At 44.0% G+C, this 15,414-nt stretch overlaps 1 protein-coding gene across 2 annotated transcripts in view; it reads left to right on the forward strand.

Annotated features, from left to right (window-relative positions):
* LOC133977578 (ataxin-7) overlaps positions 1–15,414 on the forward strand; it is a 28,731-nt gene that overhangs the window by 9,337 nt on the left and 3,980 nt on the right. For both annotated transcript variants that reach the window (XM_062415778.1, XM_062415779.1), the window contains 8 exons: positions 4,364–4,468; positions 8,849–9,119; positions 9,986–10,314; positions 10,757–10,839; positions 12,374–12,660; positions 12,746–12,935; positions 13,036–13,157; positions 13,270–14,425. In XM_062415778.1, the coding sequence (XP_062271762.1) occupies positions 4,364–4,468; positions 8,849–9,119; positions 9,986–10,314; positions 10,757–10,839; positions 12,374–12,660; positions 12,746–12,935; positions 13,036–13,157; positions 13,270–14,425 (2,543 nt within the window). The remainder of the gene's footprint in view (positions 1–4,363; positions 4,469–8,848; positions 9,120–9,985; positions 10,315–10,756; positions 10,840–12,373; positions 12,661–12,745; positions 12,936–13,035; positions 13,158–13,269; positions 14,426–15,414) is intronic.

Below are 15,414 nucleotides of genomic sequence, written 5' to 3' on the forward strand. Positions count from 1 at the left end.
TTACAGAGTTAGCAGAGCAAACTTTTAAAAGTGTATACTCTTTAAAGATGTTGCATTTATTTTTCTATTCTGCTCTGCTTTTAATCATTTTGCAGTGTGAATTATTATTATCTCTCGCTAAAGGACATATGAGCAGAACATATAAAATGTGACCTTGCTGTTAGGAGATAGTCATTGGAGCTAATAGGACACCGAGATTAAGATATGTCATTTTCTTAGGGCTCTATTTCAAAAGTCTGTGTAGGTGAAGTAGGTAAGAGTTTAAATATCTTATTCTCTGTTGTTCTATTTGTGTGTAATTTGGCAGAGAAAGATGGCACTAATTAAGTAAAATCATCTTCAGACACATCATTAATTCTACATCCAACAACACAGAAGTCACTGTGGTGTGTGTGTAATTGTCACAGAGTCGGACAGGTTTGGGATTTGGGTGACTCGTAATGTGGAACACCTTTTGGACAAGAATCTCTCCAACATTTGGGAGGCACATGTATGAGTTGGAATGAGTTTCTGCTTCTTAACAATGTGTTATTCAACAGAGAGTATCTGTTTTAAGTTACATCTCAACGACCATCAGAAAAGATGAGAAAGCACGATGGCATTCAGGGAAGACTCAGTCAGTCACATGATTTTTGGCCCACTCTTATGATGTCACAATTATGAGTCAAGCTTTTAGTTTCTTTTTTTCCTCTCTCTTAATGTGCAGCTGTAAAGGAAAGGGTTAATTGCAGGCTACTTGTCAGGGCACTTATCTAATGTTGCATTTGCATTGGTCAACAATGTGGCCTGTGTGCATACGCTAAGACCATTGCACAATTTCAGTAGCAAACGTCCCAGAGGCTGCCGGTGACAAGAAAAATAGAGCTTTCATATTTTATACTTGTGGCTCCGACGGGATCGTACAGAATATTTAAAATAGCGTGATATCCATACGTGTTAGAATGCATACACGTGACCTGTAGAGATGATGGCTGCTTTATGGTGAAGGGCCGTAACGTGTTTGATATCGTTGTATCTCCAGGTCAAGACAAGTGTTTTTCAGAGGAAGGCAGAGACAGAACGGTCATTTAAAATTCAAGGCTGTTGGATGACTTGATGTGCAACCGGCTTAAAACATGTCTCTATCATGCAGCAGCGTCTGTCAGTGACTGTTGTTTGTGTCACGGGACTGATCAACACATGCTGCTCCTGGTAGAAGCGCGTGCGTGTATAGAATGATATTCATGTATTGTGTGTGTGTGTGTGTGTGTGTGTGTGTGTGTGTGTGTGTGTGTGTGTGTGTGTGTGTGTGAGCGAGTGAGTGAGTGTGAGTGAGTGAGCAGTAGGGGTATTACAAGTGGATGACTACACCTCTCCACAATGACTCACCACCAGATTCCTCCTGTGGTGTCACCGCCATCCTAAAGCATGGAGGCGATTAACACACATATACAACATTTACCACACAATTTACAATACATTATGAAAAAAAAAAAAAAAAAAAAGTATGGCAATTAAATGAGTGGCGAATTATCTCATCACCCGCCTCGCTTTTTTTATGAATTTGCAGTATTGCTGTCACAGTCGGGGTAGCTGGCAAATGTAGTGCCAGTGTCAGCCACAGGTCAGACTCAGCCAGCGTGCGTGCCGCTCAGAGGCAGCTCAGAGCTGCTACTATTCCACCTAGATCATTCATCACTGCCACGGATGAGGATGCTGAAATTAACTGGACTCTCATTCTCGTCCTCTGTCTCGCGCTCAAAGGCTCGCTTTTCTCACCATCGAGCACAGGTCCTTTTTTACTCTCTTTGTCTCGCCAAGGCTCGGGCCTGCTTCTCTGCTCTGTTTCTCTCTATGTTTTTTTTTTCTCCTCTCTCCCTCTCTTTCTCTCTGCCGCACTCATTTCTTGGCTTTGCTCTGTTGTTCTCTTTCTCCTCTGCATGGACTTCTTTTCTCTCTCTATTCTTTTTTATCTCCTCCTTGCACAAGAAGAAAATGGTAGATTTGAGGACCGGGGGCAGCCACGGCGGTGTTATACCACATTTAAAGTCGTTTTAGCGGTACGGTTCAGTCGATGCCAGCGTGCTGAATGCTGAGTGGCAAGCGGATCTGGCCAGGTCGCTTTTATAGTCGAGCGAAACGGTTTTGGATAATAATCCGAGTGAACACCAGCGGTAGTTTGGGAATGAGTTGCGTTCGAACTCGCTATTGATCCAGCGAGGAAATGTGGTTGGCTTGTTCGTCTCCACAGTTCTTGGCCTGTTTCAGTGAAGGAATTGAGAGAAGGCAGAGTTGTACCGAAGAGTACATATCAAGTTATTTATATATAGCAAATATGTTTGCTCTCTTATTTTAACTTCAATTGGCTAATGCTACAGGAGGGTTAGGGTTAGGGCTATTTTAACTTCAATCGGCTAATGCTACAGGAGGAAGGCTCGTAGAGAGAACAAGATGAAAACAGACCCAAAAAGTTGGCCTGAACTTTTATGCCAGCCACCAACCTTTACTCTAATACATTGCACTTCTGTGGCAAGCAGTGAACTCAACCCCTCCACATTGCGTTTGTCCCTTTTTTCTCTTCTTCAAAGCAGCCAGACCCTTGATGGTACACATCATCGGCGTGCTTTCCTACTCAAGACATTTGCCTCCTCTCTGTGGCCGACCCCGTCCGCCAGGGGAAAGAGAAAAAAAAGCCCTTTCGCTCCACTGCTGTTGAAGGAGACACTTAACCGAGTGGCTTCAGACAATTGACACACATTAAGTAGCATCAGGCTTGTCAATTCATCCACACAAGACTGATACTGACCTCCCTGAGAGCGAACCCGGCAGGTAGACCCTTTTATATGGTCTTCGCCTAATGGCCCTCATCCCTTCTCGACTCGGCCAGTGATGTTTGGAGAACCCTTGACGGCCCCGCGGAGTACATATTCAAGAGGGACTCCACTTCTCTTCCTCTTGTATCCTCTCCTCTACTCATCTCATCATAACGCCCCAGGCAATCTCTTAATTAGCCTTCTTAATTAGGTGGTTTCTGGTTCTCCGCGCCGGGGTAAATTTTGATCACATTCCGGCGAGGAGTGGCACTTCCCTCTGATTTGCTCGAGAGCGTCTCGCGAAGCACAAGACTCGGTTCAGATTAATCGGGGGTTTGGTAGACGCCCCTGCTCATGTACCTTGGCGATCGTGTGCCTCGCGCTTTTCAGGATAGAAAAAGTAAGATCCCCCCCCCCCCCCCCCCCCCCCTCCCCCCCCCACCCCCAGGAGGAAAAAAAGAAGCACTGAAATCAGCCATTTTTTCCCCCTAGTTACTCTTCATTTCAGTGAGCTGGAGAAGGAGGCAGTGTGCTGCTGTATTAGTTGTCAAATGTTTTTAAGGGTCCATGACCCCGTGTGTGTGCGTGGTTGTAAAATGTGGACACACATGTCCACATTTTTAATTATTGCTCCATAATGTCTTTTTGTGTTAAGCATAAGATGGCTTTAGAGGAGGAGGTTTCGGATGAGTCCTGACTCATGAGAACGTGTCGAGCATTACTGGATAAGCGTTGCAGTATTGGATTTTAAGCATTTGAGTACATTTCACTGTGACATGCACCTTTCAAGACTTGACAGGCTGTGATGAACGCCATCATTTCACGTTTTTTGATCCATTCTATCACCACATAAATAACATATACCACATAAAGTTGCAGTTTATACATATTAAATTAAATTAAACTCTCAAGCCTGACTATTAAATAAGACAAAGCTTGTTTAAAAAACAAAGAAACAAAAGAATAATATTATATGATATACAATATTTAAAGGCAGCAGTCGGTTCACACAACGCAGGAAGAATGTAGGTTAGTTTATCCTCTGTAGAACTCCTATTATTTATTAATTTCAAGTCACAAATCAAGTGTTGTTAATGCTGCGTGTGTTAGTGTAGTAGAGGAATTGCTCTTCCATAGCAGGTAACCTTTGGATTGCTTGCTCGACTGGTTCTTATCACCAGGGCATGCTCTCCACAATGAATGGTGACTAGTACTTGGGAGTGATTTGTATTTACAAACTCCACACGTGCACACTTTGCTCATATATATGGTTAACTTGTTTGAGAAACTGTTTTTTTTAATGTTCTTAACATGATATACAAGTTGACATGTATGTGTTGTGCATTGTCATGATGTCTGAATTCTGCTCAGGATGTTGTCAAACACCATTTTCCCTTTTTGTGGTTTGTTGTGTCGCCCAAGCCATCAAACTGGAATTACCCTATTTTGAGCTATTACAGTGTTATGCTGCTGTCTGCTGCCAACTGGGCCACCAGGTGAACACAGATCTATTTATTTTTTTGGCTCCCCTTGACTGTCCTGTCTGGTTGTTTCTTCCCCCCCTCACACAGACATGCCCATATTTGGCCAGTGTCCCGCGCAGGACGACTTCTACCTGGTGATGTGCAGCCACTGCAGTCAAGTAGTCAAGCCCCAAGCCTTCCAAGCACACTACGGTAAGTCCCATGCACACACGCACACACACACACACACGCTTCATGCAAACACTGTGCAGTGCTAGGTTGAACTGTTTTCTGATTTGTATTAAAAACACAACACAACACAAGAACGATAAGTAAGTAGTTTGCAGCATCTGTAGGAGCCGCCTGGCCTTGCCCTTATACCTCTGCAAGGCTGCTATTTCAAACATTAACACACTGTGGTATTACTTCTCCCTCAGACTTCCTGTTCCCTCCGCCAGTTTTCCTCTTCAACACAGTCACCTGTGAGCGGGCCGCCACAGACTTTGATTTATTTATTTATTTACTTGACCCGCCGTCTGTCGTGCGTGCGTGTGTTTACAATTCTCCTGTTAATGTTTGATGCGGCTGTCTCAGTCGTCCCCGTAATGTACCGTTTTTTAACACATACAGCGCAGATCAGATTTCTGGGTCTGTTAATGTGGCGTGTGTGTGTGTGTGTGTGTGTGTGTGTGTGTGTGTGTGTGTGTGTGTGTGTGTGTGTGTGTGTGTCAGTGGATAGTTAAACAGGATTTTTGGCTAGACTGCTGAAGTAAAAGGATGAATTATAGATCTGTGAATAGTCATTGCATCACTGTGGATCTCCCTAAAACCTGGCGGTGTTCATAGCGTTCATTTGATTTAGTTGGCAAACTCTCCGAGCTGTTCGCTCCCAAACTCATTGCCTTGAAGTAGTTAAGGACAGGCATGCAGACAGCGACACCTTTCGTGTCTTGTCAGGTAGGGCTACTCAGTTAAAGTATGAATTTATTGTGAGCCCTGTCGATTTAAGAGGATATAAAGTTGCTACCTTGATATGGCTCCAACCTTTGTTAAGATCTCATGCAACTTCATCTTTTAACATTCTCTTCTTCAAACTTTTCTGTCTGAAAATGCAGATTCAGTTTTTCCTTACTGAAGGGTTCTGAGTGCCGAGCGGCCCCCCCAGCAATTACATTTGTCAAGGTCAGCCACAAGAGGGGGATATAACAGCACACGGCTCATACAGGAACTGTCCTTGCTACTGTGTCAACAGCACTCAGAGCGGACTCCACCCACTCTGCTAAACAATATTAATCTGACAGTCTAGACCATGCACTACAGCATCCAGTCCAGTTGTCATGCCTGCCCAGTGCTTTCAAATGAGAAGTAGACAAACAATGGGAGAGCATTACAGAAACCTATGAAGTAAAACAATATTTCACAGTAGGTGGACGTTGTACATTTTGAACAGGGCGGTGCTCTCGATGCAGACTGTGTGTAATTTGATTCATGGAGTACAAAGCACCCAAAATGGTTTGACAGTAATGTTAAGCTATTCTAGCAACCACTTCCTTTATTCATGCATAAGCATGTGATACATTATTTTTTTGTTAAGCAAGTATTTTTTTGGTATTGGTACATTGGTATTAAAGGATAAGGCTTGTGATCCTGTGTTTTTCTAATTGTCAACCCTAACCCTAACTCTAAAACAGCTGGCGTAGTAGCTTATTACTAACATGACACTAACTGGAGTGAATAGAGCATTTGTTAGGCGATCTTTTAAAGCAGTAGATTTGGCTTGCTATGTAGTATTTGTGGTGTATAAGGCAACAGGATGGTGTATATTAATGGTAATGTAGGAACACGTCACCCAGTGCAGCAGTATGGCTCAGTGATGTGTTTTTAAGAGGAGTAAGCTGTATTAGGGTGTGGCTCCATAGACAAGACTTGTTAGTAGGAGCAATTTATTGTTGGGTGTGGTGGTTTTTTTAATGAGATTTTTAGTCACAGTAAGAAAAATAAAGAGCAGACTTACCCTTTAATAAAATGTTATACCTATTTTCCAACACATGTATGCTACTTAGAAAGTGTACAGATTTAATAATGCAAATTGCTGATTGAGCAACCAATGGTGGCTCCCATTCAAGTGGAAGTTGAAAGGACCAGAATACGCTCAGTCGAATTCTACCCATACGCTGTGATTTTCTCCTCCACTCTTCCTCCCTCCAATGCCATTACTGGAAGACCCCATGTTGCGCTAACGCAGGGGGGGCAAAGGCACTGATCTCAGCACCGCCCGAGAACGGTCTCAACGCTACGGTAGCACGCTCCTTTGAGCCCATCTGTCTCCCGTTAGGTGTTGGCGCTTCACGGCTGAAGCTGATCTCAGCAGGGGTGACACTCGCCGCAGAACTGGGGAGCCGTGAGTTCGGCTGCCGTTTTTTTTTTTTTTTAATGCATTCATTTATAAACTTGTCGAACAAAGACGCATCCCCTCACCCGCTCGGCTCGTACACGTCGCCGCTGTTGTGCAAACACACACACACACACAAAATAAAATGTTTAGCATTTACAAATCATGCAACTTCAACTGAGATTCCAAGAAAACTAACCACACAAAACATTTGAGGCCTAAACTTAAAAAAGCTAAATTCTTATTGTTACACATGTATTTTACAGCAGCCAACGCCACACTAGGACTAGAGCTCGGTCTGTTTGGAGACGGTAGCAAGGGCCGTCACACTTGTACGTTGATGTTTTCCTCTAACTCCCACAGCCAGGGATTCCCCTTCGACTAGAGCCAAGTGTTTTGACAGCATGAAAGAGGATATTAAAGCTCCTCCTATTCCTTCTGTCTGTTGTTTAGTTGTTTTTATTCCCCCCCCCAAAAAAAATCTTCTTGACTCCTCTTTTTATTTCCCTTCCACTGCCGCTGGCGTCGGCTCTCTTTTTTCCTCAGTGTTAGTACTTTGTGGACAGAGCGCCGAGTGTCACGCTGAGGTTTCCCGGTGCGAGTTTGTGTGCGGGGGAGAGAGAGAGGAAGGGGGGGGGTGGGGGGGGGGGGGGGATGGTTGTACTGTTGACTGTGACCGGGACAGGACAAGACAGCGGGAGATGGGAGGGAGGGAAAATGAAAAGCGTTCGGGTGTTGAGAAGAGAAGTGGGGAGGGTAGATATCTGAAAGTGAGTCGTGAATGGGTGTGTAGAACGGGAGGCCCTTAGGTGAAAAGAGGGCACTCTTAAAAGCATTTTTTTTCTCTCTCTCCCTCTCTCTCTCAAAAGGGAAGTTGGAAGCAGTTTGAATGTGCGTATGTGTTGATGGTGGCTGAGGGAGATTGGGAGTGGCAGCTCTGTGCGTGCACATGTGTGTGTTAGTATCCCTCTCCGCTGTTTCTGCAGCAACAAGCTCCTTTTTTTTTTTTTCTCAGCTCACCTGCTGAGACTGAGCTTTTGCCCTGCAGCCCAGTTCCCAGCTTACACCGCGCAGTTAGTCGCCAACACAGACGCTTTCTATCAAAACCTGTTTGTGCTCCAGAAGCTGTATCCTCTTACATTCACTTCATGTTCAATGGTGTTTCTTTTTTTAATCCCTCTCTTGTTCTTCTCTGCTGTTTTTTTGTTCCTGCGTTTAAGTGTTGACAACAAGAGGGTCAAGTCAACCTTCAGACACTCATTTCTCCTCAGTGGACACCTCTATGTGTCTCTGTCTCTGTCGGTCTCTCCCTCTCTCTCTCTCTCTCTCTCTCTCTCTCTCTCTCTCTCTCTCTCTCTCTCTCTCTCTCTCTCTCTCTCTCTCTCTCTCTCTTTCTCTTTCTCTCTCTCCACTTATGGTCACAGCAGCAGGCCTGTCCATGTGTGACCCCTCTGTGACCCTCACAGGCCAAGTATATCTTTTAAAGAGTGTCTGTCGGGCCACGATTCAAGAATTTGGTGCAAGTTGCTGCTTTTTTCCCTCCTTTTTTTTCTTTTGTCGTGTCTGTCGTGCAGGCTAATGATCTCCGTGAAATGAGTTCACGTTGTGGTGAAATGAGAACACTAGTGGAAATATCAATGAAATAATTGCGAGCATGCAGTTTCATTGTCGTACGCCGCGACCAGAAATAGCTAGGGATGACAGAGCCTGCTTTGAAAACCTTATGCCTGGTTTATTGCGAGGCGCACACTCAAAAGGGGACCCATGTTTGATGATGAGGAAGAGATTTAGTTTTGGATGCGGGGCGGTTAATGATGAGCTTTTTTTTCTTTTTTTCTTCTTTTTTCTATTTTTGACTTGCCATCCACCACTCAGTATCATCCTAACCTTTTCTGCTGTCATACTGCCTTTTATCAGTTTGCACAGTAGCATTTCTAAGAAGCTCAGGCAGGAAATGAAGCTCTTGACCTGTCTGCTGGTTCTATTTCAGGCTGAGCTAGTACGGATGACAAATGCTTGCTATTTGTTGTTGAGGTAACTCAGAGGAAGATTTCTGTGTTCCTGTATTATTGCCAAACTTAGCCGTTTAGGATAGTCTCTTATATTGTTACGCCAAAGCTTTGTAATACTTTATTCTGATGATCTAAGTGATTTTGAAAATCGTGTCTTAATGCCAGATCTGGTTTGTACTTTCCATCCAGAGAGAAGACACAGTTCGGCCAGCAAGCCAGCTTCCACCTCGCCCTTCCCTGTGCCAGGCAGGAACCGGAGTAGCAGCGGCGGGCTCGGGTCCGTAGCTGGAGTGGCGAGTGGAGGGATCCACGGCCGACCTTCCACCGCCGGATCCAGCTTATCCTCCTCTTCGACGTCCTCCTCCAATCCCAAACTCCTCAAACAAGCCAAAGATAAGCTGCAAGGCATTCAGCGAAGACCTTCCTTCCCCTCCTTCAGGATGCTCCCGCCAGAAAAAATGTAAGGATATGAGCGAATTAAATGTTTTTATGTTGAAATTATGAACGAGGGCCATTTTTCAAATCGCAAGTTCCTTGATTTTAATTCTAATTTATATATTTAAGCCATACCAAATGAAAGTTCAAGTTACCAACTATTGATTTCAGTAATTGTATTAACAAGTCATCAATACATTTACTACACAATTAGTTATTATAAATCTTAATAGTGGACAACTGGTAAGCTGAGTTCTCCAGTTATACACAGATCACGTTATAGTTTTCATTGTGCTTTTTCACATAAGAGCTTTGAATCTGGACTTCCAGGATTTTGAGTTTCCGTCACTCTGTGATGCTCATTTTAATTAACCTCAAGCAGGTGCAATGATTAGCTGTCAACAGTATCAGCAGTCAATTACATTTACCAGAAAGTGTACTATGCGTAGATATCTTAATATAAATGTTACATCTTCTTTGATATATTTTATTTTATTGTGCACCTTTGTGTGTAGCTATGTTAAATCATGATGATCCTCCCTGATCTCTATCCAGCTTTGTACTACTCTGAATGACTGTAGTGAACAAAATAGCATAATCCTTACATTGAATGTCTCGCAATTCCTAAAACTCCTCCTCATATCACATGAAGTCACATTACAGGAAGTGTGTTTCGGATCAGAGAAGAAAAAAAAAACACTTTTTTTTTTTTTAAACTTTTAAACTTATGTCTTTAAAGAATGATGGATCATCAGATGTCTGCTTTGTCCTCCCAGCTCCATCTACATGTGCACATTTGTCTCTTACCATGCGTTTTGTCACTGGCTCATTGTTTCTAACTCTTGGCTTCCTCCTTGCTGCCCTCCTCATTTCTGTAACCTTCTCTTCCAGCCTCACCCCGGCTGTCAAGGTGGAGAAGATGCATCTGAATGTGGACTCGTCAGCCAAATTGGTGCAGGCCCCCACTGCCCCCGCCACCACCTCATCCTCCTCTACATCCTCCTCTAGCACCACTGTGAGCTCCAACACTACCACCATCACCACCTCCTCTTCATCAGCCCTTAAACCAGGCCTTAACTGTCCCTCCATACCAAAGCCTCCCTTACTGGCCCCGGGTCCGATCCCCAACGGCAAGGGCCACCTCTCAGTTCTCTCGGAGAAGAAGCAGGACAGCAGTAGCAGTGCCAGTAGCAGACGCCACATTACCAAGAAAGTGGCAGGTCAGCTTGACACGCACACACATACACACACACACACACACACACACACACACATACACAGGACTCACACACACGTACACAGGACTCACAATATATTCTGTTTTTGCTTGAAGTGATTTGTTTTTCTCTAATCTTGTTTAGTTCATTTGATGAAAGAGTAAAGGGTCCATAAAAAAGCAAACATGGTTCTTTATGAAATACTTATGTAAAGACTTGAAATGCCATCGGTTATCTATTCCTTTGACATCATAGAAGGATATCACTAACACAAGATATCAGTATGTATGTCACAGATATTACAGTTTGCTAATAAACTCCAAAGCAAAGACATAACACAACTTAAAAGTTAAGCAAATGTTAAGAGAGCAGTGGATTTGTCTCAGTGTATGTGAGGTAATTAACAGTTATCTTGTCCTTCTCATCTCCTCTCCTGTGCCTTCAGAACGTGAGTTCAATGCAGACATCCACTGTGGCGTTGTGGATGTGACGTCGCGGAAACAATGCACAAGATCTCTAACATGCAAGGTAACCATTCTCTGTTTTCTGCACTGTGAACATAGGACTTCAGATAAGTGCGTCATGTAAAGCGTTCCCCTAGGTTGACTGCTGTGGGTATTGGAGGTAGGGAGTAGGGGTGTTGGCTGAGCAAAAACTCAGAAAAGACTCAGCAGCTGTGAGCGTGGTCAGATTAGTGTTACCCATTGTTGCTATCTTTGGGGTTAACCCCCATCAATTTTCTCAGCTGTTGGGGAAATAATAGATGAGACTTTTCTAGTTCTTGAGTAGGACCCGATACTAGATTTTTGGGGGCTAATACCGATATTAGGAAGTAAAAACATTCAGATAATTCAATATATCAATATATTGACTTATACATACAGAATATGTACATAAAACGCACATTTTTTGCAATGTGGTTATCAAACACTGGTAATAAAGATACGTAATGGACTCATGATATTTTACAGTTTAACTATACACAGTGCACTGAGTACATTTCACTGGTATTTCAATAATTACAAATTCTTATCAATAATAAAACACAACAAAAAACACATGTACGTATATATTAAACATGAATTGGAAAAAAAGGATCAAACATAAATAAAACACTGCCTTAAAAAACGTTTTAAAAATATCTGTGCATATCAGACAACATATATGCTGATACCGATATATTTGTGATATAGCGGTCTGGCTCTAGGAGAAGCTGCAGCATTCACTCTCTGTACTCTCTGTACTCACTGAACGACACATTCACTACATACAAACATTATGCTCTGCCCTATTCCTTAAAGGAGCTACGCTATCCTTACAACAGTACCTTTCACATAGACGTCCTCTGAAGAATGATCAGACGGAGAATGACTCAAAACAATGGACTTTAACGTTAAGTGTTCTGGTGCTTGCACAGTGTGCCAGTGAAAATCATTAGTGACCTATTGATATTAACTATTGTGTGAAATTTTAGCAGCGGCGCTCCATAATTTATAAAGAATGAATGTAGGGGGAACACTGATGTAATATTTAATGGATAAGGCTGCTTCTACTTTATAGATGTGTTACAAATCCTACAAGAAGACCACCTTAGCCTGTTTCTCAATACTTTGCGACTTCTCTGAGATTTACATCATTAAGGATGTAAATCTCTGAAGGCAGGTAACAAATAAATTTTTTCTAAAAATGGGTAAATGTTACATCAACAGCAATGAATTGTTAATGTTGGGGACTATTTTCAGTCGCCGATTTGTGTGTGAGTGTGTCTGACACCACTACGTGTGACAGAGACTAAATAAATGACACTGTCTGTGTTCAACATAATGAATTATGGAGTGCAAAGGTGTGGCTCATTGATGTGTTTTAACAGTTTTTGAACAACACTGGAACTCTACTGTACAGAGGAATGAGTTATATCAGGCTTTCAATATACAGAATGCACAAAATACTTTATATTAGGGCCAGTTCATTATTCATTTAATTATTTGAAGTCAACGTTGGCAAGCAGCTCCTGTTAGCAAATAACAATTCAAACCTTTTACCTTTCCGATGTCCCCACCAGACACATTCCTTAAGCCAGCGGAGGGCAGTGCCAGGGCGGAGGAAGCGCTTTGACACATTGCTGGCAGAGCACAAGAACAGAGCAAGGGAGCGGGAGAAAGACAAGGACAGAGAACCCCACCAACCCCATTCCCAGCAAAACCCCCCTCTCAGGGAACCACACCCCTCCTCCCACCTCGCCGCTGCCCATGACGCCCATCAGGTGGCTCATGGCAACGGCCCCGCCCCAGACGCCACTAAGCCTTTGCCGATCGGCAAGCCCAAATTTCACAGCCCTGGTCTTCCACGGTGAGTGCTGCTTCATGTTTCAGTTTTTACTTGTATTTCACTTATAAGATAACAAGAAATCTGACACACCCTTTATATCCATCAGACTAAACAGCAGTCACAGCGGTAGTACCCCCGCAGACCCTGCGGTAGTCCATGAGTCACCACACCATCCCCAAACTGCCCTTGATGGTTTTTCACGACCCTCCAGCGACGAGGGAGAGAACGAGGAGCGGGAGGAGAACGCTGAGAAACTGGACTGTCACTATTCAGGTTATCACCCTCGACCGGCAGCTGTAAGTGCAATGTACAGTTACTGGTTTAATCCAGAAGTTATTGTTAAGAAGTTCAGGCACTGTTTATACAGCACCATTGATACCATCTTTCTGTTACTAGTACTGTACCTTTGGAAGTCGACTGTTTGGGAGAGGCTGTTACTCCTTTGACCGGCGATGGGACAGAGTGCGATGTGCCCTAACCACAATGATGGAAAAGCATGTCAACTCTCAAATGTGGAAGTAAGTCTGTCATGCTAAGATTGTCTTACATCCCTCTGTGATGTGGACCCACTGTGCGTCATAATAATTATCAGCAATCATGGCTAATGATTGCTTTTCCTCCCTGTTGCAGGAAAATCCCCTTGGCCTTGGAGAACGCCTCTTCCGTTGCACCTACCCATAGGACAAGCACAAATTCCCATGGTAGCACTCCCTCTTCAGGCTTCCTGGGCCCCCCTGCCACCTTGCCCCAGACTCCCTACAGCCAATCCTATGAGGGCAAGTCAATGCTCTCCTATGGGACCACCTTAAATGCCCGCAGCTCCCCACAGGGCGGGGCTGAGCACCCTGCCTACGGCACCACACAGGCCCGACAAGTGTCTTCGTCGCCGCAGATGCCTTCAGCCCACTCGTCCTCATCCTCTTCTTCTTCAACTCCTTCCCTAGCCTCAGGCCGGGCGCTCAAGTCCCGTTCCTCCAGCAGCAGCAGCACTACCAAGTCGTCATCGTCCTTCAGACCCAAGGAGATCTCCTCCGGCTCCTCCACACCCGTCATCCCCAACTCAACCGGCGGGGGCAACAGTGGGGCCAACAGTAACAGTAGCAGCACTAGTTTCAGCTCGGGGAAGAAGAGGAAGATCAGCTCCATCCTGTCTTCATCCCACAGCTCCTCCGAATCATCCTCTTCTAATGCCAACTACTCTTCCTCCTCCTCCTCTTTCAAGAAGAACTGTGCAAATGTCGGCAGCTCAGGGAGCACCTACCACCACAGCTCACTAGGTCCTTCATCCTCATTGTCATTATCCTCCTCCCACAGCGGAGTCCACAGTGTGGGGCTTAACTGTGGCCCCAACGTGCGGACCAACTCACTAAGTCTCAAGGCCGAGCCCTCCGGAGGTTCGGCCGGTGGCTCCTCGGGGCCGTCGGCACGTGGTCCTCCCTCGGGAAGCCCCGCAGAGTCCATCAAGCGCATGAGTGTGGTAATGAACAGCAGTGACTCCACCCTTTCCCTGGGGCCTTTTGTCCACCACCAGTCCTCATCTGACCACCATACCAGCTTCAGCCACCACTCCTCAGACGGGCGCCTTGAGGGTAAGAAGCGGAAAAGCTCTCCGGCCTCCAGCGGCATTAATAGCGGAGGTGGGGGAGGAGGGCTCGGAGGAGGAGGGGGAGCCGGACCAGGTAGACCCAAGGTGGCCAAGTCTCCTGCCATCAACAACATCCATGGGAAGCATGGGCGGAGCATTCCAGGGACGCCAGGGCTGCCCAACAACTCCCATTTACATCAGGTGAGTAAATGTACCAGTCACACTACATTTTAATAACAGTGAACAAGTTGTGTTTCCATAATAGATAGATTACTGTTTAGATTCTTCTCATACTTCAAAACTGCACTCAAGGTAACTGACTGTTTGTGATGGTGTTGAGGATTTTACAGGGGGCAGCCAAAATATGTAGTGCTGATAGGATTCCTCACTGTGTAAAATCAATTTATAGTTAAATTCACTCACACACAGCTTCTTAAATTCGAGGGGCTGTTGCCTTTTTCAGGTTATATATTTATGATTTGAAAAAAGTTGGGGTTTTGGATTCTTGGTCGGACAAAACAAACAAGTTGACGGTGTCAGTTTTGTGCTCTGGGCACTTGTAATTACGGCCAGACTGATACTGGACTTTTTGGGCCGATACTGATATTAAGGAGTAAAAAGATTCCGTTATTGATATGTCAGGCCATGATTTTATATTTAAAGAATATATACTTAAACATACATTATGGCATTGGTCCCTTAAATATAGTTATCAAACACACATCAGTACATATCCGACAACATGTACGCTGATACCGATATATCTGTGATAGGCCAATACCGGCTTATAATATCGGCTGACTGATATATCGGGCTCTACTTATCATGGGTGTTTTGCTCAATTTGTTAAGGTTTTGTAGGCTAAATTTATGAAGCAATCAATAGATTAATACAACATTCCTAAAAATCCATGAACATGAATACCTTACCTTATTACTACTTTGATTATTTAGAGTCACTGAAACTTTCAGTGACTCTAAATAATCAAAGTAGTAATAATTAATGTCTGGCAGCCAGTGCTGGTAATATGTAGGGATCCACCGATACTGATGCCAATTTTCAAAATAAGAATTTGGTCAATATTTGTTTTTGTTTTTTGGTGATGTAATGTTTTGATATTTATTTTACAGGGGAACAAAGGAATCACTGTAAAAAAAAAAAAAAAAAAAAAGACTTCAGACTAATATAGC

This window comes from Scomber scombrus, chromosome 3, assembly GCF_963691925.1.
Source record: "Scomber scombrus chromosome 3, fScoSco1.1, whole genome shotgun sequence".
Taxonomy (NCBI): domain Eukaryota; kingdom Metazoa; phylum Chordata; class Actinopteri; order Scombriformes; family Scombridae; genus Scomber; species Scomber scombrus.